General features: G+C 38.3%; 1 protein-coding gene across 5 annotated transcripts in view; it reads left to right on the top strand.

The window, feature by feature from the left end:
- The first annotated feature begins 1,098 nt into the window (after positions 1–1,098).
- The window catches only part of AKAP11 (A-kinase anchoring protein 11), a 50,504-nt gene continuing 24,164 nt past the window's right edge, over positions 1,099–27,438 (top strand). For 2 of the 5 annotated variants that reach the window (XM_037060181.1, XM_037060158.1), the window contains exons 1-3: positions 2,220–2,482; positions 17,243–17,351; positions 24,309–24,425. In XM_037060181.1, coding sequence (XP_036916076.1) covers positions 2,412–2,482; positions 17,243–17,351; positions 24,309–24,425 — 297 coding nt within the window. In that variant the 5' untranslated portion in view covers positions 2,220–2,411. Of the gene's footprint in view, positions 1,218–1,690; positions 1,786–2,219; positions 2,483–17,242; positions 17,352–24,308; positions 24,426–27,438 lie in introns of those variants that run through there. The other 3 variants (XM_037060173.1, XM_037060169.1, XM_037060164.1) reach the window with 3 other exon arrangements.

Below are 27,438 nucleotides of genomic sequence, written 5' to 3'. Positions count from 1 at the left end.
AACAAAAATCCAACTTATTGCTCCTACTGTAATTAAGTAACAATAGATGTGTCCAGATCCTCTTTTAACAAAAGGCAGCAAATAGCACTAGGACTCTGACCTAGTGGATTTTAGAAGAATGCCAAGGTCATTGGAAATTAAGCCTTTCAGGACTGTCTCTCACATGGACTACCAAGTCTCAATCTCCTTGCTTCCTGTGTGGCCTTAAGATCCATTCTCTGCAGGCGAAAGAAAACATTTTTGTTTTCTTAAAGTAAACCGTAGGTAACTCTCCCTTATTAAAACTCTCCAGTGCTTTCCACTGCACGTAGGGTAAGCTTCCAATTCCTTTCTTGACTTTCAGAGCCTACAGGATATGATCCATGGTTGTTTACTTCTCCAAGTTTATTTCTTCCTACTCGCTCCTATTTCCCTCCTCAAACGTAATTTACGGCCTTTGAAATAGTGTCTTCCTTTGCCTGGAACACTCTTTCTTCTGATATTTGTTATACAAACCACTATTTTACGGCCTCCTCCTCAAAAGGGCCACGTAGCCACCCAATTACAATCACCATCTCGTCATTCATGTATATATATTGTATAGAGCTTAACACCAAAAGATATTTTTCCTTTCTTCTCTCCCTTCCTTCCCCTATAAGCTCCTTGGACCCTAGACTTATTTGTCTTCATCGCTGCTCAACTGACAGCCTGGAGTAATGACTAACATATGCAGGAACTCAACAAACATTTGCTGAAGAAATGAACATATGAATGCACCTTTTCTTCCCTGCCGGTCTCCCGACAGGGCAGAACTCATAACGAAGATACTATTAAAAATGTCTTTTACTTATCGGGTATTTTCACCCTTGAGGAGCAGACGTCCTTGAGGAGACTGCAGCTTGATTTACACTTCTAAGTGGAAATGATCACACACTAACTTTTAATCTAGGGCTTGCTTTCTCGGTGATCAATGCTTTTACTTCCCAATTTCAAGGCCGCGTAAAGATGTCCGGGTGAGCACTAGGGCCCGGAGATTCCTTGTGGAGGTTCAGATAGGGCCGCAGGACTGGAGCGCGGAGTGGTCCTCCCTAGAGATGCTGAGCAGGGGCGGAGCCATCCGGAGAGGTTGAGCTTTACTGAGGCGCTCTGATCTGCTGCGGGTGCCGCTTTGAAGGGTCCGGGAAATCAGAAGAGAGCAAAGCCTGCCTGTGGCGAAGGAGTTCCTCTGACCCCAAGCGGTAAGACTAAGGTTGAAGGCAAGGAGGCAGGGTCTGAAACCAAACCTGCTGAGCAAGACTAGGATTGGTATTTTGCCAGAGGAAAGGGTTAAGTAGTTTCCGAGGTAACGGATCAGGAAGCGCGCAAGACGTTCGCCGCAGGTTCGTAGGTCAGCCTCGAGTTTAAAGCTCCCACGGCTGTGCGGGTTCTGGCCAATGGAGAGGCCGCCTCCGCGTCATGTGACGCGAGGGTCCACTCTGCGTGCTGCCGCGGAGCACGTGGGAACGTTTTTCATTTTCTTTCTTTGCTTTTCAATAAACCCACCCACTTTTACGCGGGCTTGGTCACGGAGGTCTTCTCGCGAGAGTGGGTGGGAAGCGTGGGGGCTAGGTAGTGTCGCGGGCTGTAGCTGAGGCGGCGGCAGCGGCGGAAGCCCGGGTGGGCCGGGCGGGGGCGGGCCGCGGGGCGGGGAGGGTGGGGAGGGCCAGGGGCCAGTGCGGGTGGGGAGCTCGCCTTCTCTGCAGCTCACGCGGCTGGTCGTTGCGGGCTGGTGATATGCCTTTGAGCTGTGGAGGCTGCGGTCCCCAGGTGAGCAGAGTGCGGATCTTCTCGCGGCGTAAGCTGCGGATGGCGGCGGGGTGTGGGGCTGCGATGGACGGAGCGGCCCAGTTCCGGGACCCCAGCCCTCCGTCTGCCCGCAGCCCTTGCTCTGGCTTTGGGGCCGCGTAGAACTGCGTCCTCGCTGGCGAGGGGAGGAAGACCGGTGGAGCTGGGCAGTGGGAGGAAGCTCTGGGCCAGGGGGCGGGGGTGTTCAGAGGATCGAGCCGAGTCTTCCAGGGGCGGGAGTGTGGCAACGAAGCTGCAGTCCCTTTGAATGACAAGTGCAGTTGACTTGTGTTCCCCCGGTAGGTGGTGGAGCGTGTGCCTAGTTTGCGGTGGTGGTGCGTGCCCGGGGGAGTGTGCGGGAGGGAGAGGACGTCGCACTTTGTCCCGGAACAGCAGCATCCTTCACTGTCAGAACCCTTGGGCTCTGGAACCAGGCGCATCCCTAGTCTGTGACAGAAACGGAAGGCGTCAAGCAGCTCCTCAGAGTGTTGAAATCTGTGTTTTCTCTAAGGCTGTTAATGGCTTAAATGCTGGCCATCTAGGATCTGAACGGATTGAGTATACCGTCTTATTTCAGGCACCTAAGCTGCCTTACAAAAAAAAAACTTATGAAATGTGACCGAAGTCGGAAAAACGTTCGCAAAATGACTATGGGAATAGAACCTCAACTCCCACCGTGGTATGATTTGGTAATAACTCTTTTCTTCTGCTTACCCTGTCCTCTAAAACCTTATTAAGCTGAAGGTGATTTATCTTAAGATGTTAAGAAAATTGCAGGATAAGAAATAGTGCTGAGACATCTAATGGCCTTAGTGGAAACGCGAGTTAAAAATTCTGGTTCTCTTCTCAGCTTTGTAATTATTCAGTTCTTTTTAAAACCTGTGAGCGTTCCTTAGTTTCGTTAGAGATGTTACAGTGATTGATACTGATTTTATGTGTGGAAATACTCAGAAAATAAAGGCTTCTCAATAATGCAAAGGTGCTTTTAAGGTCTTAGAGGAAATGGAAGCGCAGTTCCCAGTATGATTAGAGACGTTTAAAATGGTGCAATTTAATGAATCTTTTTAAACACACGGTCACTTTTTTTCGAGTAGTGCCCTGGTTTTCATACTTTTTATGTTCTTCCTAGCAGTACCGATGCAAGGGTTGACAGTGAATTTCACTGTTAGTTGGAACTGTAACAGCAGTTTATGGGAGATTAAAGAATGTAGGGTTGTCGGAACAAATGGGATCCCAAGCCTAACGGGTAACTTGTGATTAGTGTGAGTACCCGCATAACTGCATTATTGGTAAGGGCTAGTGTGGTAGGTCCCAGTCGTTGAGGATATGGGACTCGCCAAAGGCCCTGAACCACAGATTCGCCAGCTTCTGAACTTCTGGGGTAAGTCTAGAAGCTTAAGTCCTTTGCCTTGAGAGGTTGTAAGAAGGATAGTACATTTAATATGTATATGTGTTCCTATTATATGTATTTTAATTCTGAAAACTTACTCTCTGGAAAAGGAGATCAAACCCAGTCAGATGATACATTAAGGGAAGTTTTCACTTAAAAATAGTGGAGTTCTGTTTATACTTGGAGAAAATGTGAACAAGAGACTCATCTATATTTAAAAAGTTCCTTCCCATTTTATATTGGCAAACTGATTTTCAGGAATAGAAAAATAGAATTTTTTTGTCTGGTCTCTAAACCTTTTGGCAAGGGTGTCAAGCTTTTAGGATGTATTAGTTGTTTTATTTTGCCCTTGAAAAGTAATAGAAGTAACTTTGGGTAGGATAATTATATGGGTAAGTTGAATTTGCTCTTTTTCTATCAAGTCACCTGCCTTGTAGTAAAAAAATCACTAGGAGGGAACAAGCGGTGGGGGCAGGTCAGGAGAAGGTAACAGCTGGGTCTAGGCTGGAGTTAAGGGTCTATAAACTGGTGAAGTGGGGAAAGGAAATAAACTTATTAGTTTAAAAACAGACCAAACAGATCCATGGGTGCTCATTCTGCCCTCTTTCTACATAAAAAGTTCAATTTATTTAAACTATTTACTAGAAGGTAAGACATCTGAAATACAGGGTGGGCAAAATTAGGTTTACTGTTGTTTGTATGGAAAATAATACAGTAATAATAACAAGAATAAACTTTTACATACTCACAACTGTGAACCTACTTCTGCCTCATCCTGTATATGCATTAGAAACTGGGAATGATAAAAGGAGAAAAGTTAACGTGGGAAGAAATGAGAAATGATGTAGTGGCCTGAAACACAGAGGATTTTTACTTGAGTGAGAATGAGGTATATTGTAAAGAGTTTGGACTTTGGACTCGGGCAGGTCTGTTAATATTGCTGAGCCTCTTTCTCCTCACCCTGAAAAGAGAGTAAAAGTACCTAAAAAGTTATTGTGAAGCAAAAAGTACCTGCTTTCTCAGTGTTTTTCTTTGACCTCTTTTAATTAAGGCTTGAGGATTATTTGGCTGCAAACATGCACTGGAATTGACTGACTTAAAAAAGGTATTTGTGAGACAGTTGGAAGACTACATTTGAAGTTATTGCATGAAGTCTGTGCAGGCTCAGTGTTTTGGGAACCAGAAAATCTTCAGGAGGTTTGTCTTCCAGTTTTTCTCTGGAAAACATGTGGTCTTATGTATCTGCTACTCAGTTCCCTGCTACTTTGTACTCTGTTATGTCTGTTCTAGTTTTTCTTTCTTTCTTTTTTTTCAGATGTCCCTCTCTTTAAAGATCTTGGTTTCTGCCTCCCTATAACTTTGATTTGCATGAAACTTTGATTTGTCATGGTGCTAACCTCTGACTCACTTTGATATTGCAGTTGTTCTCAACGAACACCTTTATCATAATCCTGAATTTCTGAAGAGAGAATCCACTTGGTTAAATACCCACTTATAGTCCAGTTAGCTGAGGGTGAAGGATGATAGTAGTGGGAAAATGGATGGAGAGGAGACTTCAGTGTGTATCACAGTTGGTACTTTTTTGGAATGGGTACTGAAAGTTCTTTAAGAAAGTGCTGATGTAGGCAGGGAGGAAATGAAGGGTATCTCTGGTATATTTAACATACTGCAGTTTTAAGTTTTTCTTTTAGTATTGCATTGCACTTGCTCACAGCAGTGTTCTCTCTCAGGACAGATTCTCTTAGGTGTGTGAGTTAGGACAATATGTAACTGATTAGTGCCTCATTTTTCTTAGATGCAAAATGGGTATGATAACAGTAACTTCTGTTGTGAGAAATAGGAATTTTCTTTAACAGCATTAAAACAGTGCCTGGCTGGCACTGTTTAAGGATATATATATATCCATACATATATATATATATATGTATGTGTATATTATTACTGAGCACATACTCTGGGAGGTACTGTGATAGGGGCTTCTGCAGCATTCAGAGATGAAAGAATGTCATTTCTGCCTTCAGGTTAGAATTCTAGCGATGACCACTCCATACTAAAAACTTTATCTTGACTTTAATGACACTAAATTCTTACAAATCTACCTTGCCTGCTTTTCAGACTCCTATTTATGTGTGGGTTTTTGTTTACCTGTCTAGGAACCCTTTATTATGGTTGTCCCCTTAGATTGTCTCTTATCCTCTCTTTCCCAGTCTCTGGGATCAGCTTTCAAACTCTGTATATGCAGGTGATTCCTCAAGTAATGTCTCTAGTTTTGACCACTCCAACAGGACTGTATTATTTAGGATATTATATTGACATCAAACACTATCTTTCAGTTACCCTGTAATTGGTAAAGGTTCCACTTTCCTTCCAGCTACCCAGACTTGGAAACTTTTCTTTTTTTTATGCCTTTTATATCTTATCAGTTAAAAGGTTCTGCATAGGTTGCTAGAATTTTTCTTGTCCCAAGCACTGGACCATCTGGCCTGCAGATCTGTGCATTCATCCCTGCTACTGGCAGCTTAGGATAGAACCTTATTACTATTTGCAAGAGCTGTTTAAATACCTTTTCAGCAATATACTCTTTTAATTTAAGGAGTCATAGATGTCACTGAGAAAGAGAGATGTGTTCTTCAATTAAAAATCTGACCTTATTTTTTGGTTAAAAATAAGCTTGTAGATGGGGACTGTAAGATTAATAACATGATTTCAACTTCTAGGCAGAATATTCACATTGAAAGCACAGCCTTAAGATTTAAATTCTTTTTTCTTTTTATAGTTGTGTTTATTGTTGGAGTACAGGAAGTTCTGGAGTCATAGCAATTCACACTTAGTACTTTCTCAATTAGACCCTTGTTATTTTAAATATCAATTAATGGCAAGATTCAGACATACTTTAGAAGTAGATTCCAACTTGGAATGCAGTAAGAAGATCAGTAACTTTTCTCCATTTTCTCTTTCTTTGAGAAAACAAGGGTGGCAGAACAAATATCCTTGCATTAATTTTTCAGTAAGTCATTAGGTAGGTGTCCCATACTATCTTCTCTTTAAAGATATCACTCTTCCCACCAAATGCTCCTCTGGAGTTCATCTCCTTGATGAAATTTGCCTTTGCCTTACAGCTTGTTCAACTTGTAAATATATGTTTATGTATTATTATGGGTAAGGCCTTTGGGGAATGCAGAGGTGAATAAGGCATGGCCCTAGAGGGTAAGCTCTGTGAGAACAGGGACTTTTCACTGCTGTCACCCAATCACTGTTACTTAGAGTTGAATGTTAATATTTACAATCCAGTGCACACATCAAATTGTAACAATGTAAATTTGTTACTTAGGCACCTTAGTCTCAAGTGTCAAAATAGAGCAATGGCAATTGTGTCTCTTGCTTCTGGCCCCTCAGATATTTGGCAATGACACATTTTTAGTGCTACTGACATCTAGTGGGTGCTAGATGTTTAACAATGCATAGGAGAGTCTCCACAACAAAAAGTCTGACCCAAAAAGCCCATAATGTTGAGATTGAGAAATCCTGTAGAGGTTCAAACAAAATGTATACTGTGGATGCAGGAATGTCATTGATTCAGGATTGAAAAGTGGTAACCAGGAGCTGTGATAGCTTGATTTTATAAGTCAAACAGCAGGCCTGTACTCAAGGAAGGAGCTAGCATTTGAATTTCTTTTGTATTATGTTCCTGTTTTACATACAGTGTGGGGCAAAAGTAGGTTTACAGTTGTGAGTGTGCAAAACGCAGAGTTTGTTGTATTATTTATTTATTATCTCCCATATGAACAACTTTTGCCCCACCCTTTGTGTTATTTCATTGCATTCTTAGAGCAATCCTGTGAATGTGAGCCTTAACTTTCTCACTTGCAAAAAGGGGGTAGCATCCCCGGTATGCCATTGTTTGCTTATTAGGTATTATTTTATTTTATGTTTTTAGTGGTTGCTTTGGGCTCTACAAAATAACTCTGTCAGTATCACTTCTCTTATAATGTAGGAACTCACAAGTGTTTGTTCATCTACCACCCACCATATCCTTTGTGTTATTTTTTCATACATTTTGCTTCTATATATATGTTGTAAACCCCATCATACATTGTTCTTAATTTTAATTTAAATGGTTACTTTCAAAAGGAATTTTAAACAGAAAATATCTCTTAAACTGCCCTTATATTTACCATTTTAGCCACTTGATTCCTTCAGTTCCAAATTTCTGAATGGTATTGTTTTTCTTTTGCTGAATAATTTCTTTGAACAGATAGGTATTCTGGTGATGGTTCTGGTGATGAACTATCACATCATTTTTTAGTTTGAATAAATTTATTTTGCTTTCATTTTGAAAGATATTTTCATTGGGTTAGATTTTTTTTTCATTAAAGATGTTATCTATTGTCTTATTTTTTTCCTTAAAGTTTTAATTATCATTCTTACTATTAAAAATCATTTAAAGTTATGTCAGCCTTTAAGGATAAATTGTGGAGTATTTAAAGAATGTGTTTGGAAAACTGAACCACATTTTTTGTTGCCAGCATTATGCTTTGTTTTTGGTAGAATCATCTTTGTTTCTTCATTTTGCGTCCCACTTATAAACCCTGGCCATATTGACTTCTGTGGTAGTAAATTGATCTCGAAGAAAGTCAGGGTCTTCCCTAAGAGAATCAAGATTCTTTGTGGCAGTCGATAAATTCTTGTCCAACAATGCCTGAGCTTCATCAGTATCATGTGCAAGCATTACCTTAGTCCCCAGACACAGAAACACTTTATCAGTAGGAAGAACTGAAGCTTTGCAGTACAGGTTATCTGCCAGTAAGAATCTGGTCTCCAGTGAATTGGTGGACTCTTTTTTTTCTTCTGCATGTATTTTAGAATTTCTAAAGTCTACTTAATTTCAGGAATCTGACCTTTCAGCCTCCTTTTCTATGCTCTTATTTTATGACTTGCATAGTTTCTGACAAGAAGTGTGCTGTCCTTCATTGTTCCTCTGTGTGTAATGGATACTAGTTGCTTTTAAGGTATTCCTCTTTAGAGGGAAAATGTAGACAACTGTAATTGAACAACAATAAAATAATTACAAAACCAAAAAAGACAGAAAAAAGATATTACTCTCTAGCACTGGTTTTTAGCAATGTAATTTTATGTGTGTTGGTGTGGGTTTTTTTTTAAATTGTGTATTCTTCCCAGGGTTTATTGGTCTTCCTTGGATCATTCATTTGATGATTTCATCAAATTTGTGAAATTCTGTATTATTTGTCTTCATATGTTGCCCTCACACTTTGGGACTCCGGTACTTTTTGAAGTGAGTCACTGTTACTGTTGCTGCTGTTTATGTTTAAGTTTCTTGTCACTGTGCTTCATTGTGGATAGTTTCCATTGCTGTGTCTTTGGACTTTTCTCCTGCAGTTTCTAGTGTTAATTAATTGCATCTAGTATGTTTCTTATTTAGTATATTTTATTTTCATCTCTAGCATTTTAAGTCAGGTTTCTTATATCTTGTATTTCGCTCCTTGCGATCATGTTTTCCTCTGTTGTCTTGAATGTATGGAACACAGTTATACCATGGTTTTAACATCTGGTCATTCTATCATTTCTGCTGTTGCTGAAATGGGTGTACACTTTATTAATTTTTTTATTGCATGCCAGTAAGTTTTAAGCTGTTGTTAGTTTGATTTTGTTGTATTCCTAAGAGTGCTGGATTTGGTTGGGGTGCACTTTTGGCTTAGTTTTAACCTGTTAGATTGTTTTCAGGCTTCCCTTAGCTTTGTTAGGTGAGACCTAAACAGCCTTTAGTGTGCTGCTGACTTGTCCCCCAAGTATTCGGTTGGCCAAAACGTCCATACAATTCTTTCCGTAAAATATAAGACATATTTTTTTTATTTTCACCAGTAACTTTATTGATTTGGATATTTTGAGTATGTCGGCTCTGTCCCACGTGGTATAATGTTGATTGTTCTCACTTAGTATCTGAAATTGACCACTGTCAACTTCAGCTGGCCTGCCTGACTGTGGAGCATCGTCTGTTGAGACATCTTATTTTCTTTTTTAAAACATAAATTTTATTGATTATGCCATTATAGTTCTAATCATCCCATTCCCCTCCACGCTGCACACCCATTCCCCCACCATTCCCCACCCTTTAGTTTATGTCCACGTGTCTCAAGTTCTTTAGATTCTATATTTCCCCTACTATTTCTGCCCTCCCTCTGTCTATTTTCTACCCACCGTCTATGCTACTTATTCTCTGTACCTTCTCCCCCCTTCTCCTCCTCCACTCCCCTGTTGCTAACCCTCCAGGTGATCTCCATTTCTATGGTTCTGCTCCCGATCTGGCTGTCCTCTTAGTTTGCTTTTGTTTTAGGTGTGGCTGTTAATAACCGTGAGTTTGCTGTCCTTTCACTGTTCATATTTTTCATCTTCTTTTTCTTAGATAAGTCCCTTTAACATTTCATATAATAAGGGCTTGGTGATGATGAACTCCTTGAATTTGATCTTATCTGAGAAGCACTTTATCTGCCCTTCCATTCTAAATGAAAGCTTTGCTGGAAAGAACAGTCTTGACTGTAGGTCTTTGGATTTCATGAGTTGGAATACTTCTTTCTAGCCCCTTCTTGCCTGTAAGGTCTCTTTTGAGAAATCAGCTGACAGTCTGATAGGAACTCCTTTGTAGGTGACTGTCCCCTTATCTCTTGCTGCTTCTAGGATTCTTTCCTTCATTTTAATCTTGGCTAATGTAATTATGATGTGCCTTGGTGTGTTCCTTCTTGGGTCCACCTTCTTTGGGACTCTGAGCTTCCTGGACTTCCTGGAAGTCTATTTCCTTTGCCAGATTGGGGAAGTTCTCCTTTATTATTTGTTCAAATAAGTTTTCCACTTGCTCTTTCTCTTCCCCTTCTGGTACCCCATAATTCAGATGTTGACACGTTTAAAGATGTCCTGGAGGTTCCTAAGCCTCTCCTCATTTTTTTTGAATTCTTGTTTCTTCATATTTTTCTGTTTGGTCATTTTTTTCCTTCTGGTCCATTCGATTGATTTGAGTCCCAGTTTCCTTTCCATCACTATTGGTTTCCTGTGTATTTCCCTTCATTTTAATTAGTTTAGCCTTCATTTGTTCTTCTAATTTGTGACTAAAATCGACCAGTTCTGTGAGCATCCTGATCACCAGTATTTTGAACTGTACATCTGATAGGTTGGGTATTTCTTGGTTGCTTAGAGTTATCGGCTCTGGGGCTTTGAGTTCTTCTTGAGCCATGTTTTGGTCTGTTTACACCTCTTACATATGAGGAGCAGAGCCCTAGGTGTTCACCAGGGCGGGGCAACCCAGGTTGCTGGGTTGTGAAGCTGTATATGGGGGTGGAGTCAGAGAGGGGCAATGGCGGTCCCCTCTGCTGCTTCCTGTCGCTGGGGCCTGTGCGATCTGTCTCACTGCTCCCTCCTTCGCTGGTTTATCTGCACGCGAATGTGTGACCATGGTCAGCCTGCCGCCTTGATCCCTCACTGGGTCCGCCTGTTGCTGGCCCACACCGGGGATCTGCCCACAGCTGCCTATGCACCTGGGTTGGGAGATCTTTCTTGCTGGACCCCGCTCTGCTGCTGGCTCTGCCCCCTTACCAGTCTGGCTGAACGGTTTGTTGTTGTCGGACTTCCGTATAGTTAAATTATCTGTGTGTTGGCTGTGTTTTTGTTACTGAAACTTTGTTGACTTTAAACTTGGTTGTGAGAAGAGGCACAGTGTTTCCACCTACGCCTCTATCTTAGGGGAAGTCCCCTGTTGAGAAATCTTTAGCACGAAACTTCACAAACCACTTTTGACATGTTTGATCAGAGCACCTTTTCCATACGCTGCACACATCCTTTTTTGCTTTTCAGTTGCATTTTTACCTTACTTGAAATAGTAAAGCATAATATGCAAAAAATGTTGTGTATTTTCTTCCATCTTGAATATTAAAATGGCTGCATAAAAATGTACTAATTTTGATAGATGTTTTTTAAATGTATTGTAATAAGACCTCTGTTACAGTACAGTCTAAAAAATTGTTTCAAATAAAGTTTAAAGACAACCAAGCACTCCTACAGTCATCTTATGGAAAAAAACAAACTAACTTTTTGGCCAACCCGATAATGCAGTTCTTTCTGAGGAGTCTATCCATTGTCTGATACACGGCAAGGCGTTTCCATGCTGGTTGGTGGGAGCGCAAACTCTTCCAAGCCCTGTCTGGCTCCATTTATTATTTGGTCTACTGGTCTTTGGTAGTTATTTCCCTACCCCAGATGCTCAGCACAGATCAGTATTCAGCCATGGACTCTAGAGGAACTCGTCTGCACGTTTCTAAAGTTCTCACTCTTTTTGAGCTCTCCCTTCCGTACTTTGCCCTACAAATTCAAGACTCCATGGCCTTCCTAAATTCTGATCTCTGTGTCTGCAGCCCGCCTAGACTGCCAGACTGCTTGGCCTTCCTCTCCCTGTGTTGTGTGACTGGAAGTACCCAGGTCATAGTCCTGCATTGCTAGTTGTCCAATGTTTGAAAACCAATGTTTTATATATCTTTGTTTTGGTATATTCAACAGAATATTCACTTTTAACACTTGGGCATTTGGGGTTTGTGAAAATGTATATTTGGAGCATTTATTACAAATACTTCCCAAATATAAAATTAGAAATGATTATAAAGTCTTAATTGTATTTTCTCAAGTAATTCATTAAAGGTATCCCATTTAAACAACTAAAGGCATATTTTGCACTTTAAAAAGGATTACTTTTTTATTAATTGAGCAGATGTTTGAATGTTTACTATGTTAGAATACAAATTCAGTAAGACACTTTGGTCTTCAGTGAACTCACAATAGAAGGGAAGCATGCAAACAGTGACACCAGAAAAATAAAGGACAAACCACTTTGGGAACATAAAGGAGGTGGCTACTGTTGGGGCAAGGACATGAGCCAAGCCTTCCTTAAGGATGGAGGCCCTTGAACTGATGCATGAAGAGTCAGTATCAGTTCAGCTGATGCAAAAAAGCATAGATTTGAGGGGCATTTAGGAGGGTGATGGGTCAGGACTTGTAATTTACTGGATGTGGTAGTCTGTAGGGATTGAGGGAAAGGTCAGTTTTTAACTTGGTTTACTGGCTCAATTGGCTTACTGACTGACTCTTCATGATGTAGAAAATACAGGAGATTGTTTAGAGAGAAAATTTCATTCAGTTTTTGAACATACTAATTTTGGAGTAATTGTAATATTTAGTCGGAAGTACCTAAAAAATTGAACATAAGAACCTGAGACTAAGGTGTAACAAGTGAATTGAAGAGAAATGTATTAGGGAGTTATTTGCATAGTAACAACCAGTAGAGATAAAATATCCTTGGAAAACTAAGAAGAATGAATACCAAAGAGGATAAGGTTGGAGGTTATAGAATATTAGTATTTAAATAACAAAGTATGAAAGAATTTAGGGAAGGTAACTAATGTAATGGCTGGAGATATAGACAAAGGTTTTTCAATCAGAAAAAACATAGGGTACTTGTTAAAAATAAAGATTTCTCTTTTCTATGTAGACCTCCTGAGTCTGGATCTTTGAGGGTGAGGGAAGATATTAGAAGTAAGCTGTTGCTTCTGTGTACTGATATATTTGAGAACCAGTGCAGTAGGAAGAGAGTCAAGATAGGACAATATTGTTGATGGAGGACTAGGGAGGCGTTTCCGAGACTCCTTGGCTTAGTTAACTCATGCTATAAAAGGGTCAAGAAATAGATGATGGTGTCTCAAACATATCTTAGTCCAGAAGAGAGGAGGAAAGACTTGGGAAATATTTTTTTCTTATTATAAAAAAATGTTTGCACATCCAGAAAAATAAAACATATCTACCTAGATAAAACCAATGTTTATACCCATGTAGTATGCTCTTTTTTATAGTACATATAAATACACAAGTGATGCAGATTTTATACAAAATGGGGATAATGTGAACATGCTGGAATCTGCCTTATTTTATTTATTAACCTATCATCTTCCAATATTATGACATTTTATAACAAAAAAACTTGGTTTTCATGAGTGACCACTATCATGAATTTAGTTTGTATTTGTCATATATCCTAGGTGTGTGTGCAAACATACACATAGGTGTGTCAGTTGTATCTGTAGTTTAAGTCACAAGTAGAGAGCACACTATTTACACTGTTCTGTAACTTGCTTTTTCTACTAATATTTTGTGGACATGCTGTCACATCAGTATGTATTAACCCAACTCTTTCCAGCAGCTGGGTAATATCCATATAAGTACGTTATAATGTACTTGAATTGATGGACTTCTAGATTATTTTAGCATTTCATCTTATTTTGTTTTAATGAATATTCTACTTTCACATATACATGACTTTTGTGTAAGTGCATATGCAGGATAAGATGTGAAATCGCAAGATCAAAGGCTAGGTGTAATTTATTCAGCGTCCTATCCCTCTGTTTGCTGTACTCTTTAGAATTGTTTCTTTAATTGCTTTCATTTGTTTTCTTTTGCATTCTGTGATACTTCTTAAGACTTTATTGGTGTTTGGTGTTTTTAGCAATATTTGTTTTGCTTTTTTGCTGCTTCTAGGGGATTTCATAGTATTATTTTTATATCCTGTGTCTTTCCTGTGCTCTAGCAGTTCACTTTTGACATTGTTTGCCTTGTTCAACTGTACCTTCTTGTCTCTGATCTGCTTTTTAGAAAAATGATCTAGGTTTACTTTCATTTCTTTGACAATGGAGAAACACACTTAGTTTTCCTGTTTAGGACTCTTGTTTTATTCACCCAGAATAGGTCAGAGAGCCAAAAAGCATTAAGTGAAAAGCTTATTATAACACAAAGATGTCCTAGGGGAAAATACTATATTTTTGTTCCTTTTGAGAAATCTGTCTAAAGCTCCATTCTCTTTAATTATATGAGATGGTGAAGAAACCCTGCTCTGCTCCTTTCTCCCCCATCAGTCTTTGCATCACTTCCAAAAGTGATTTTTTTCTTTGCTTTACCAGAAGTACAAGTCATTTAATCTCATGTGGGATTCACTTTCATGGACCATTGCATAGATATTCTCTGGTCAATTTTTTTTTCCTCTATGACATAATGGTTTTAAGTTAAACACAAAGTGTTGGAGTACAGTTCAGTAAATGTGTTTTTCTTCACTGAGTGAAACAAAATGTAGATGTGGAATTAAATTTAGTTTCTTTTTTATTAATATAAATTCTGAGGTAATATCATGAAAATAAATAATGTGAGTTTTGGGTGGCATGATTATATTTGTCTGGGTTTTTTTCTTTCTTTAGTTTATTCCTTCTTATATTGGTTTCATTTGTTTAAAAAAATTTTCCTTCCTGGGTCCGTATTGGATTCCATTTGCTTTGGGGTACTTAGAGATGTCAAATCCAGGACATTGTCTCGGAACATCCAGGCCTCCCAGCTAGCTCCTTGGAACTCTTTCTTCTGCGTCAGGGGCATGGCATGTCGACCTTCAGGTGAGCAGCTCATCTAGATAATTGGTCAGTTTCTTTCCCGGTGAAGCCTCCGGTGAGTTAGTGTTTAATCTTTGCTAATATTAGCCAGCAGCCGCAAAGGTGAGTGCTTTTCCCCATCTCTTTTCTTGGCTGCACCCTTACAAGAGTCAGAGAAAGTGAAGATGCTTTGTGTGTCTGTCCTTTAGCATTATTTTTAAATGGCTGCCATCGCCATCTTAGGAATGCGCTCCAGGCTATTCAGTTACTCTCCTTTTTCTGCCCTCTTGAGTGTTTATTTTTCTCTTTTATAAAGTGTGATGGACAGCTTTTCATACCTTTATAGACTATGGAGAAGTGGTTAGAGATCTAAGTATTAGAGTTTGACGAGGAGTTGGATTTGAGTCTTAGCTCTACTGCTTGCTGTGTGGGCCCGGCTGAATTGCTTAATATCTCCTTGCTGGTTCTTCTCATTGTAAACTTGGACTATTACTCTCCCAGTCCTGAGGCTTCAGTGAGATGTTGCTGCAATACTCCTAGCAAAGCACCTGGCACTTTCTAAATTTAAGTTAGAATATTAGTGCTCCAGAATCACTGTTTCCTTTGATGATTACCAGAGGTAGAATTGCTGTGTCATAGGGGAGGAATATTTTCAGTGTTATGACATGCATTTCAAAACTGTCCTCCAGAAAACTGGTGGCAGTTTGCTCAGGTGCTGAGTTTGAGAGTTTTGCTTTTCTGGAACCCTTGCGTTGACCTCTGTGTTATATGTTTTATGTGAAGTTTGAGGCAAGTCCATATGCCTCTAAGGACTTCTGACAGTTGAAGAAACCTCTGGGGATGGGGGTGGGGGGCAAAGAGAGTGAGTAGGCCTGGGACAAATAAAAGGATTATTTATTTGCTTTGGCCATATAAATCTCTACATTTATGCTTTAAAAAAATCCTCATCCAAGGATGCAGATTTGAGAGAGGGGAGGGGGGAGGGTAAGAGAAAGACACACACATCATGCCCCAACAGGGGATTGAACCCACAACTTTTTGGTGGACAGGATGGTGCTCCAACCAGTGGAGACACTCGTCTAGGGCAGCATTTTGTTTTGATAATTTTGGTCCTCTTATTCATTTTGCTCCATAAGTAAGTATTTTAATTTTTCTTTTACATATGTTTCATAGTTTCCAAACTGCCTTATATAAATTATTTTCCATTTGATTCTTACAATAAATTTGCCAGGTAAGTCAGGTAATGCGAGTGTATATTGAGGAAGTAGATCCACAGATGATTGCAGTTTACCTAGAGAGGAGACAAAGCTAATGAGAAGTAAAACAGGAACAGAAAGGTACTTTTCTGAATCCTGATGTATCACTCTTTATCTTGTACTGTTGGGACCTCTGTTGTTTTTCTTACTGTACTATACTTCAGTTCTAGTCATTGATCAAATTTTATCATTAGAGAAACCACTAGGATTTATCTAACTCAGGATATTATACCATCGCAATTCTTTGTCTAAAAATTAGAATCTAGTAATCTCTACAGGAAGGTGTGTGTGTGCACACACACTTCAGTTTTATCTCTATAGTATGGGAATGTAAAATTAGAACTCCACTAAAATTTAGTGATTTTTTCTAGTACTAGGTTGAGGTTTTGTTTTCCATATAAATTTCTTTACACTAAAATTTATGTTATAATCAAATGTCCTTAAAATTTCTACTAGGTAATTACAAGACCTGTTTGAATGAAACTATACCATTTCTTAAATCTTTATTGAGTCAGTTTTTTTGTTACTTTGTGATTTAGAATTCAAGTCCCATTCGTACCTTTCACTATAATAAAACATTTTCCCACCTTGTTCTTTCCTGTATCCATAGCATGTAATGCAAGTACATTTTGAATGAGTGAACAAGTTACTGTGGTCAAATGTCGATATTGAGTGGTTAATGCTGAGTTCATTTCAGCTCTCAAAGGTATTTTATTAAAGTATTGATAAAAAGGTAAGACTTAGAGGTTCTCCTAAAGGGTGTGTGTGTGTGTGTGCACATGTGTTTTAAGTATAATTCATCATTTAATTTGGATGTTTTTGAACTCTAATCATTGATATATTGTTAAGATTACTGTATAAGGAATTTATATCTGAATTTAATTTGAAATGTACAGAATTCACATTTTCATTTATATATTATCAAACCTTCCTGCCCAAGAAGTAAGAATATATAGAGCATTCACAGTTGCTATAGAACAGAGTTACTTTTGGGAGACAAGAAGGCTGGGAATCTTTGTGATATTCTGTATTTTAGATTTAAAAGGTTTTTCAAGTATTTTTTTATTGAGGCTTTCAAAATTCTTATTTGCAGTAAAAAGGAGAGTGAGCTTGAGTAAGTATAAACTGCTTTATAATAATATTGAACTAAAGAAGATTTTTGTAGTAATTTGCTATCTTATTAAGGTACCAATATTAACATATTTTTCAAGGATTCTATTGCTAAATAAATTTTTACGGTTCAGAATTTTTGTTTATATTTTTTTAAATGACTATGGTTAGTGACTAAGTCACTAAAGTTAATAAATTGTTTTGTTTTATTATGTATTCTTTAGGTGTTTTATAGATTACCTCTTCATTAATACATACAACAGCAGTATAGTTATGGCGACCTTCCAGACTTTCAGAAACATCCACATGAAGACTAGAGCACCTGTCAGAAAAGTAAGTTCTCTATATTAGACTACTTTTTGTGACAGTTTTAGTACAAATGATGATCTTTCTTTTTGTTAAAGCAGCTATGATATTCTTGTTTTTAAATTAATCTCATTGAAATTAGAAACATACTGCAGTAAAATACTGCAAAGATTGGAATAGGGACAATAGTGATAGGAAGTCATGAAGACAATGAACCTTGTTTCATAAACATTGCAGTGTCTCCCCATTTCTTCTCAGCAGATAGTTTTCTATCTTGTAGCAATGTGAGTATCAGGTGTAAGTTTTCTTATATACCTTTAGCTCTCCCCCAAGCTATTACCATCCATCCATCCATCCATCCCTCCTTCCCTTGGGATAGAATGACTGAAGACATGTGGCATTTCGGTGGCTAATTTACCCTGTAGCAGCATCACCAGTCTTGCCCTGCTCTCCTCTCAATACATCTGTGCCAGCACAGAGCACACTTCTTATGTCCTCTTTGTCAGGAGCATTGCTGTCCAGGTGTGTTGGAGGGCTTCCACCTCCTGCCTTTATGGACACTCAGCCACTTTCACCTCTCTGTTGGTGCTTTCTTCTTATTCATTCAGCAAATATAAATTTGAGTGTTTACTATAGGTCAGGTTCTATACTAGGTATTAGATAATCAGTAGTGAGCAAATTTCTACTTCTGTAAACTGTAGTATATTATACTTTTTTCATATTAGCAACAGGACCTGTAGCTTTAAATTAATAAGTTATACTGATTGCTTTATATTAATAATTATATACACAAAATGTAGTAATAAGCTAGTGACGTTGTTCTTCAAGCATAATGTTACATACCTGTTTGACTTGAATTTACCAATATATTCCTGAAATAAGGAATTAGGCCACAGGTAAAATTTCATACTACTATTTTAATGTCTTTCGTTATTCAGCACATTATCCATATAGGCACACAGTAAAGATTTGCTTTGAATTCACTTGAATACTTGGACATTCTTTTAGATGAAAGTATGTGACTCCAAATACTATATACTGTTTATATGTGTGTGTGTTATACCTACACATACACTGCTTTTGATGTCTTTCTCTGGTATGGATTAATGCCAAAAATACTTTCTTAATGGCTTATGTAGAGAATGAAAGGTGTAGTTGAATTCTCTAGATTTTCTTTTACTTTGCATTAAAGGTAGGGATACATTAAATATTATTAGGAACCAAGTGTTAGGAATATCAGAGAGAGTTATACTTTCTATTCTATTTTTAAAAACATTTTCTTATGAAAAATCTCAAGCATATTGAAAATTTAAAAGCATAGTACACCAACACATAAATATGCATACCAAATACTAGTGTTCAGCAGTTGTTAATATGTTGTGTTATTTGGTGTGTGTTTGTGTTTTACTATTTGGCAGAAGTATTTGAAAGTTAAATTCTTAATATCTCTTCACCTCTGAACACTTGAGATGCTTCTCCCAGAAATAACAACATCTTCCCACATAATAATACCATTACTACATCTAAGAAAATTAAATATAATCTCCTTATATCTCATACCCAGCCATATCCAGATTTCCTTTATTACCCTTTATTACCCTAAAATGTCTTTTATAGATTTCCCACTTCCAACTCCTATTTTGAATTCAGTTTAAGCTCCTAGGCCTTAAGTTGCATTTGATAGTTATGACATATTTACATTTCTTTGGTCTGAAAGTTTCTCTACTTTTAATTTATTTATAAAATTTAAACATAACCTGAAGATTTTGCCTTCATAATAAAACAAAAACTGAAGCTTACAACTAGATCATGAGGCCTTTTTTCTTCTTATGTTCACCCAGTTCACAATGCTTGCATCTCTTTTTCTTTTTAAAGATTTTATTTATTTAACTTTAGAGAGGGAAAGGGAGGGAGAAAGATAGGGAGAAACATCACTGTGTGATTGCCTCTTACTCACTCCCTGCTGGGAACCTGGCCTGCAACCCAGGCATGTGCCCTGACTGGGAATCAAACTGACGGCACTTTGTTTTGCAAGTTGGCACTCAATCCACTGAGCTACACCAGCCAGGGCTCTCTTTTTTTTAATTTTAATTTTTTCCCCTTACCATTTAGTCCCCTTGTGTCCACCCCCACCTTCCCCGAAATCACCACATTGATGTCCATGTCCATGAGTCCTTTTTTTTTTGCTCAGTCTCTCTATAGCTGTCACCCTCCTTAGCTGTCATCTTGCTTTCTATTTATGAATCTGTCTCTATTTTCCTTGTTACTTCAGTTTGTTCATTAGATATGAGTGAACAAACGTATGGGTGAAATCATATGGTATTTATCTTTGACTAGCTTCATGTTCTGCAGGTCTATCTATACTGTCACAAAGGGTAAGATTTGCTTCTTTTTTATGGCCGAGTAGTATTCCATTGTGTAAAATGCTTGCATCTCTTAAAGCTAGTGTTCTCTTAGAACTGCAGTTGGGCTCAATGCATTCAAACCTCTGCAAAATTCTTTTATAGTTTTATCCTTTTTCTGGGAAATTGGCTTAGTATGCCCACTACGGCTACTCTTTCTGTCAAAATGCTGCTCTCCCTGGGTATGTAGAGCGCTTCTTGTACTGTGTCAATGTGGGGTCTTGTACTTGTACTGTGTCACTTGGTAGGGTGGTGCTTGCCACACTTCTTACAGAGAGTCCTGATGGTTTTAGGAATGTTCACCATGTCCACAAGAGTGCTGTCAGCATGGGAAAATCCTCCCTTCCTTACCCCTTGTTTTCCTCTCTTTGAAATACCTTGAAGGCTGACTTCTTGAACAGTCTAGGTCAGTGTGTTGTACAATGTTCCACACTGTGGATTTGTCTGGTTGTTTTCTCACAGTGCTATCTAACGTTTCTCTCTCTTCTGTATTTTATACAGATTAAAAGTTAGGTATAGGATTAAGTAGGTTCAGGTTAAATATAGTTGGCAAGAATACATTATAGAGTGATATGAAGACAGAATTTATGGTTTTCCTGTGATCAGCAATGCGAATATTAATTAATTGAGTAAGGTAGTAACTCTGTTAGAGCTGTCCATTGTATATTTTTTAGTTAGCTGATAATGTATGGGATGATACTTGGTTGTGTACATAGATCTAGTTTTTTTCTAACAACCTTTCATCTGATATTTTTGGCATTTCTTGATAGCCCTTTCCTGAATTTGTTATTTCCTGAAGTTGCAAAATGGTGATTTTCCTAATTTCCTCTCTCTTTTTACATTTATTAGCTGACTTTTTTTAAAAAGAAAACCTTTCTCTGTTAACCTTAGATGAATGATAATATCTCTTACAAAAGAAGGGTAAGTGCCCTTTAGTACCACTTTTCAGATTAATAATTTAGTGGAATAGTCACCTCCATGGTGGCAAGTGACTTTATTTTCCCTCATTTATTTGTTTATTTGTATTGCTTTGGACTTGTGGATTTTAAAAGTTCTGTATTTTCCAACCCTTTATTTATTTATAGTCGTTTATTCATTTACTCATTTTTTTATTTCATGTTGCTCAAATTGTCCCAAACTTGGTTGCTGGGAGCCCCTGGCAGCTGGTCCCTGTGTCCTTCTGTCTCGGGGTCATCATTCTTTGCTGCCTTGATTTCTGCTACAACAGGCTGACCCCAGTCTCACCTTCTGCTTCCCCTACTTCAGACCTGGACTTGGCTATTTCTCCAAAGAACCCTGGTAGTATTTAGAAACCAAGGTCTAGGTACTAGGAATGCCCATTTGCTTTTTTAGAGTCATGAGTTTATATTGGTAGTTCAAGTTCAGATTTTGCATTTTAATTTTATTGTTTGAGTTCATGTTCATATCTTAGCCTGAAAACCTCCACTTATTAAATAAAACAGAATCATTTAAAAATTTGAATATTTTCAAGTTCACAGAAAAGTTGGGGGAAGAAAAGTACAATGAATCCCGCATACACTTATTCATGTAGATTCACCCTGTTAATGTTTTACCATAATCATTCTATCTCTGTGTTTATACACATGTGCACACATACATGCACATGTATACATTCAAACTTCCCTTCTGTTCATACATGCAGACCTAGGGAAAAAATCCAGAGTGAAAAATCTCCCTCTCTAAGCAGAGAGCAGGGAAAGACTGAAGAAAGAAGTAAGCCACTCCAGTTCAGCAGTTAACAGAGTTTATTAAAGGAAACATAGGCTCATCTTGGGCTGTGGCAAGAGGAAGTAGATAATCTCTGTGATACTTGGCAGGCACTAAAGAATTATGTAGAACAGGGCAGGATGGATGAACACACTGGATTGGTCCCAGGTAAGGGAAAATGCCTTTTATGCTTGTCCAGGCAGGGCGATGACCTGTTCCAGGAACCAGCAGAGCATGGGGCATAGGGGAGTCAGATTGTCTCTGAGGGCATTTATGGGAAACAGCCTCTGTCCTGGCCAGGATCTAAATAGCTCAGGGTCTAGTAGCAGGCATGTCAGGAAACAGTCTCTCCTCCACAGCTTCTGAAACCATGTGGTAGTGGGGGCTGCAGACCTTATTTTACTTTTCTTCTGGATATGTCAGCATGCTCTAACATCAGCATCATTACCATCCCTCAAAAAATAATTAAATCCTGGCTGGTGTAGCTCAGTGGATTGAGCGCGGGCCTGCGAACCAGAGTATCGCGGTTTGATTCCCAGTCAGGGCACATGCCTGGGTTGCCGGCCAGTTCCCAGTTCCCGGCAGGGGACGCATGACAGGCAACCATACATTGATATTTCTCTCCCTCTCTCCTTCCCTTCCCCTCTAAAGGTAAATAAATAAAATTTTTAAAAAAATAATTAATTTACTAACATCATCTAACATACAGTCCGTACACAAATTTCCCTAGATGTCTCAAATATGTATCTGTGTTACCTTTCCCTTGCCTCAGCAAGGCTCCAAGTGAGATTCATACTTTATATTTGTGTATAAATATTGTGTCTTTGTAGTCTCCTAGTCCCTTTCAGTGGTCTAGATTCTTTTCTCATGACAGCAGATCTTTGGAAGTGAAGACCAGTTGTCTCATAGAATCTCCATGTTTGGAGTTCATCTGTGATTAGATTTAGCAGGGACCCCCAAAGGTGTGGTATTTCCACTCTGTCAGGTCAGGAGATGCCAGGGTTGACCAGGTGGTCACAGTTATAATAATCTCCAAGATAACAACACACAATCCCTTTGTAATTAATAAGTAATCTATAGGGTGATTCCATGAGACAGTGTGAGTATCCTGTTCCCAAGTAGCTTTTAATCCAGTGGATTAGTATACAATGATGTTCTTTCAGTAACTCTCCATTACATGGAGTTACAAAATGGGATTTTCTAATTTTGTCATCTGTCTGTATCTGTTGGCCAGTATTCTTATGTAAAGATGCTCTCTTCCCCAACTCACCCTTCAACTCACCCTTTTATCTATCTCTTCTATAGGCTTAAAAAAATTAGTTGTTATAATCCATTACCATTTTTATTCTTTTATTGCCCTAATTGTCCCAGATTAGCTGGTGGGAATTTTTTCAGGTTGTCTTCTGTGTTCTTTTGAAATGACCTATGGTAGTTAGTTTCTGAACACTGTTTTGCATTCCATCACAGTGAGATGTTTCAGCCACATTTCATGCTTTCTGTACCTTAGACCTGGAACTAACCAATTTCCCAAGAAGCTCTAGTTCTTTTTATTGACACATGGTATTTAGAAACCAAAATGTGGGTGCTGGGTATGCTTGTTGTTACTGAGGGTCATTACTTCTATGATCCTTCAGTGGAAAGTGTAGTCCATATATTTAAGGAGTCTTGAGTTCATATTGGCAGTTCACATTCAAATTTAACTACATTTTTCTTAACTGCTTTAATTTCATATTTGTATCTCTTCTCTTAGACTGAAGATTCCACTAATTTTCGGTTTATTAAAATTAGCACACATTTATTGAGTTAATATACAGGGTGGGGCAAAGGTAGGCTTCCAGTTATATGTATGAAAAATAATACAGTAATTAATAAGTAACAGTACAAGAATAAACCTGTGTTGTGTGTACTCACAGCTGTAAACCTACTTTTTCTCCACTCTATAGCATGTGAGGTATTGAAATGTAGGGAAACAAAATGAGTTAAACACAGTTTTACCGTATCTGGCCTCAAAATTAAACCCAATGGTTTAATGGGTAGGAAAGACAGATACATAATGAAACCAGTAATTATATTACAGTGTAAATCAAATTATCTTAATGTGCAGTGAATACAGTAGGAACTTTGAGAGTGGTTTATTCTGACGAAGAGATAGAAAATCTTCATAGGTTTGGGATGGGTAGGATTTTTACAGGGGAAAATTGGGGAATAAGGTTAGTTCCAATAGAAGAGTGTATCAACAAATCAGCAGAAGGAGAGTTAGGTAGAAGGAGATTAATGTTCTACTTACATTACAGTCTGATTATAATGCACATTATTTTCTTTATGTAACTTTTTCCTACCTGTGGTACTTTGTGCTTATGATATCCTCTCCTGCCTAATCTGGAAGGCCTTCCCTCACACTCATTATATGTCTATCTTAATGGCCCTGGAAAGTCTTATTTGTGGTTATTAAGTCTTTTTTTCTCCATAACTACCTGATTATAAGAGTAATTACTCTTGTTAGCATCCCTTTTACTGTAGCTTCCACAGCATCATACTCCTTATATAAATTGTTTCTTCTGTTCTGCCAATGACTTAGAAATCATGTATGCAGTCTGTTAGGTTTTAATGTGGGGGAAGAGTAAGTGAACCCAGTGAGTGTGAGGGCCTTGTGGTCTTCTAGCAGGGTGAATGCCTGGATTCTTTTTTTTTTCCTCTTAGCTGGATTGAGTTCTGTATTTATCAAAAGATACAGTAATACACCAAATGAATATTAATTGGAGAGTTATTGACCCTCCATTTAAAACTAGAACATCTCCTGGATCCTTTATCTTGTTTAAGAACTAACTCAGTTAAGAATGTCTTTTATTTTCAGAGCTTCAGTGAAGATGTGTTCCAGTCTATAAAATCTTTATTACAGAGTGAGAAGGAACTATGCAGTGTATCAGCAGAGGACTGTTTAAAGCGGGATGAACATGCCATTTTGACGGAGGTTTGACATACTTTGTGTACCCTTTCCTTATAAAGCACAATGTAGTTTCATAGAACTACATGATCTAGGTGTAAAATGCCTAAAATATTTACATGTGAATATGTGTATGAGAAGTGCCTGTTTTAAATACCCACCAATGTAACTATCTCAGTGCACTGTAATGAGCACATTAATTCAGCGTGTAGACATTTTTGGCCATTCGTCAGGCAGATGGTGCTGTATTAGATGATTCCTGCTCTATTCAGTAACTGGTACTTTAATACTGAAGCTTTCTACTGCAAAACATGAAATACATACTATTTTATAATCTTTTTTGGGTTATTGTTGTCTTGATTGTTTAAATTCAGTACTTCGATTCAAAATGAAAAAGTAGTGGTAAGTTTAGTTTGCAATTAAAATATTTACTACTTGAAGACATACCACTTTCTTATGTTTCTCTGCTACATCAATGTCTCCATTCTTTGAATTTATTTCTCTAAAAAGGTATTTTTATTCTGCAATATAACCATAGTCCATTAACAGATCTATGGTAAAAGGGATAAGGCCTCAGCTGCTGTAGCTCTGTGAATTCAACATGGGCCTGTGAACCAAAGGGTCACCAGTTCAATTCCCAGTTGGGGCACATGCCTGGGTTTCGGTCCAAGTCCCCAGTAGGGAACGTGCAAGAGGCAGCCACACATTGATGTTTCTCTCCCTCTCTTTCTCCCTCCCTTCTTCTCTGTAAATAAATAAATAAATAAATAAATACAAACTTAAAAAATAGAGATAAGGTGTTAGGTTATTGAATCCGAAAATTAAGGTATTTGATCATTTAAAAAATTTTGAAATCAGTGTACTGATAAAATGTTGACCATTCTTATATTTGCGAATGATTTTATTTCCTATTCCTTGAGAATCTGTATTTGAAGCAGTTCCATAGGGTGACGAGCATGCCTTTCAGACCTGTAGTGTTCTCTGACTGTATCAGCTCAATTTCTATGGCTCTTGACTCTTACCTTGTTTTCCCTTTTTTCTTTATTTTGATAAAGCTGAACCGCTCTCAATCTCCTCAGTTGTTGCCAAGTGTGACAAGTCCCCTGTGTCCTTCTGCCCTAGTTTTCCAGCCTGTGTCTCTCAAGCCGCTTACATTATGCCTTTCCAAGCCCACATTCCTTGGCAAGGCCTTCCTCCGTCAGTGGGCTGTAAGGCTCTGCTGGCATCTTCAAAGCCCCAAGTCAGCTTACTTTCTTTTTTGTATTCAGTGAAAGGAAACTTGAAAGAATAGAAGGAATTTATGTCTCATTTTAGGGTGTATATATCACTAAGTATCTTTTCGAAGAAAGGAAGGAAATTTGTTAATTGAATGTCTCTTTGTTACTGAGTGCCTGTGATATGGTGGACACTTTACTCTACATTATCTGATTAACCCTCACAACTGTGGGGGAGAAGTTGTATTGCCTTAAGTTTTGTAGATGAGGAGACAAATTACTAGAGGTTAACAATTTACCTGGTCCTCTAGAAACTAACAGTTTTGTGAAGTAATAACCCTAGTAAGTCAGAATAAAATCTTAGGGTAATTTAGATTCTGACTTGCTTCTGAATCATTGGAAAGAGATCAAAAGTATATTGTGTGTTGTTTTATATTTTAATATGCTATTTTCCCTTAATTTCTAGTATTGATTATCCATATTGCTATCATTTAAGTATTTCCTATTTTTAGTCCCAGTGCTTACTTAGTAGACAGTTTACTGTTCTGTCTTCAAATAGAAAATATTTCTTCCAATGATGTCAAAGACAAAGGGAATATAAATTTTAAAATAATACTTTTTTCAGATTATAAAAGCAGTACACATCTCTTATAGAAAAATAAGAAATAGCTAAAGCGTAGAAAAGAAGATGACTGCCTTGGCTGGTGTGGCTCAGTGGATTGAGTGATGGCCTGTGAACCAAAGGGTTGCTGGTTTGATTCCCAGTCAGGGCACATGCCTGGGTTGCAGGCCAGGTCCCCAGTAGGGGCTGTGCAAGAGGCAACCACATGTTGATGTTTCTCTCCCTCTCTTTCTCCTTCCCTTCCCCTCTCTCTAAAAATAAATAAATAAAATCTTTATTTAAAAAAAGAAAATGACTATCTTGTGAAGCAGGGGGAAAAACCACAGTGAAAAAAGTGGGGAAAAAATACAATCACTTTTAATTCCATCATCTTGAGTTAATTACCATTTGTATGTTTTTGTATTGCCTTCCAGAATTATTTCCCATGTGTGTGTTTTTTAAAATAAAGCTGAATTGTGGACATACTCTTTATCATTTTTCTGTAACTTGTCCTTTTTACTTATGTCATTATATATTTCCTCATATCATTAGTCTTTAGAAATTTAATTTATGTAAGCTTCTGCAGAGAAATCTCTATATAAGAGCACTCATGGAAATAAGTGATGCTATCACAGGGATCCACTAAAGAGGTAAACTGGAGGACCCACTCAGGGAAAGCCTCTCTGAAGAGATGACGTTTCAGTTGCATCTTAAAGAATGAGGTGGAGCCAGGGAAGAGAGATCCAGGGTGAGAGGGCAACATTGCAAAGCCCTTAGGCAAGTATACTGGGCATATTCTAAACCTAGAAAGGGAGCCTGTGTGTGTAAATGAACAGGAGGGAAGATTGAAGGCAGTTAATCCAGAGCCTTGGGGCCTCAGGACTGCACTTGGAAGCATGGAAGGCTTTTGACAGGCAGGTGACATGACAGTTACTGGGATCAGGTGGAAGAGGATTGTATTAGTACAGATGAGAAGTGGTGGCAGGGGAATGGAGAGACGGGTGTATGTGAGATATGTTATGGGAGTAGAATTGATTGAACTTGCTGAAAAAGTGAATTTGGGAGAGGTTGAAGAACTGCATTATGGAGCCAAATCTTTGGTGAAACACTTTTGTCACTATCTTTTTTTGTTTGTTTGTTTTTGTTTTAAGAGAGGGGGATGGGAAGGAGAAAGAGAGGGAGAGAAACATTAGTGTGTGGTTGCCTCTTGTGCACCCCCTACTGG

The sequence above is a fragment of the Sturnira hondurensis genome, unplaced genomic scaffold (assembly GCF_014824575.4).
Source record: "Sturnira hondurensis isolate 20B ecotype Veracruz unplaced genomic scaffold, ASM1482457v3 Scaffold0001074, whole genome shotgun sequence".
NCBI lineage: Eukaryota > Metazoa > Chordata > Mammalia > Chiroptera > Phyllostomidae > Sturnira > Sturnira hondurensis.
This window is presented reverse-complemented; position numbering and strand designations above follow the sequence as displayed.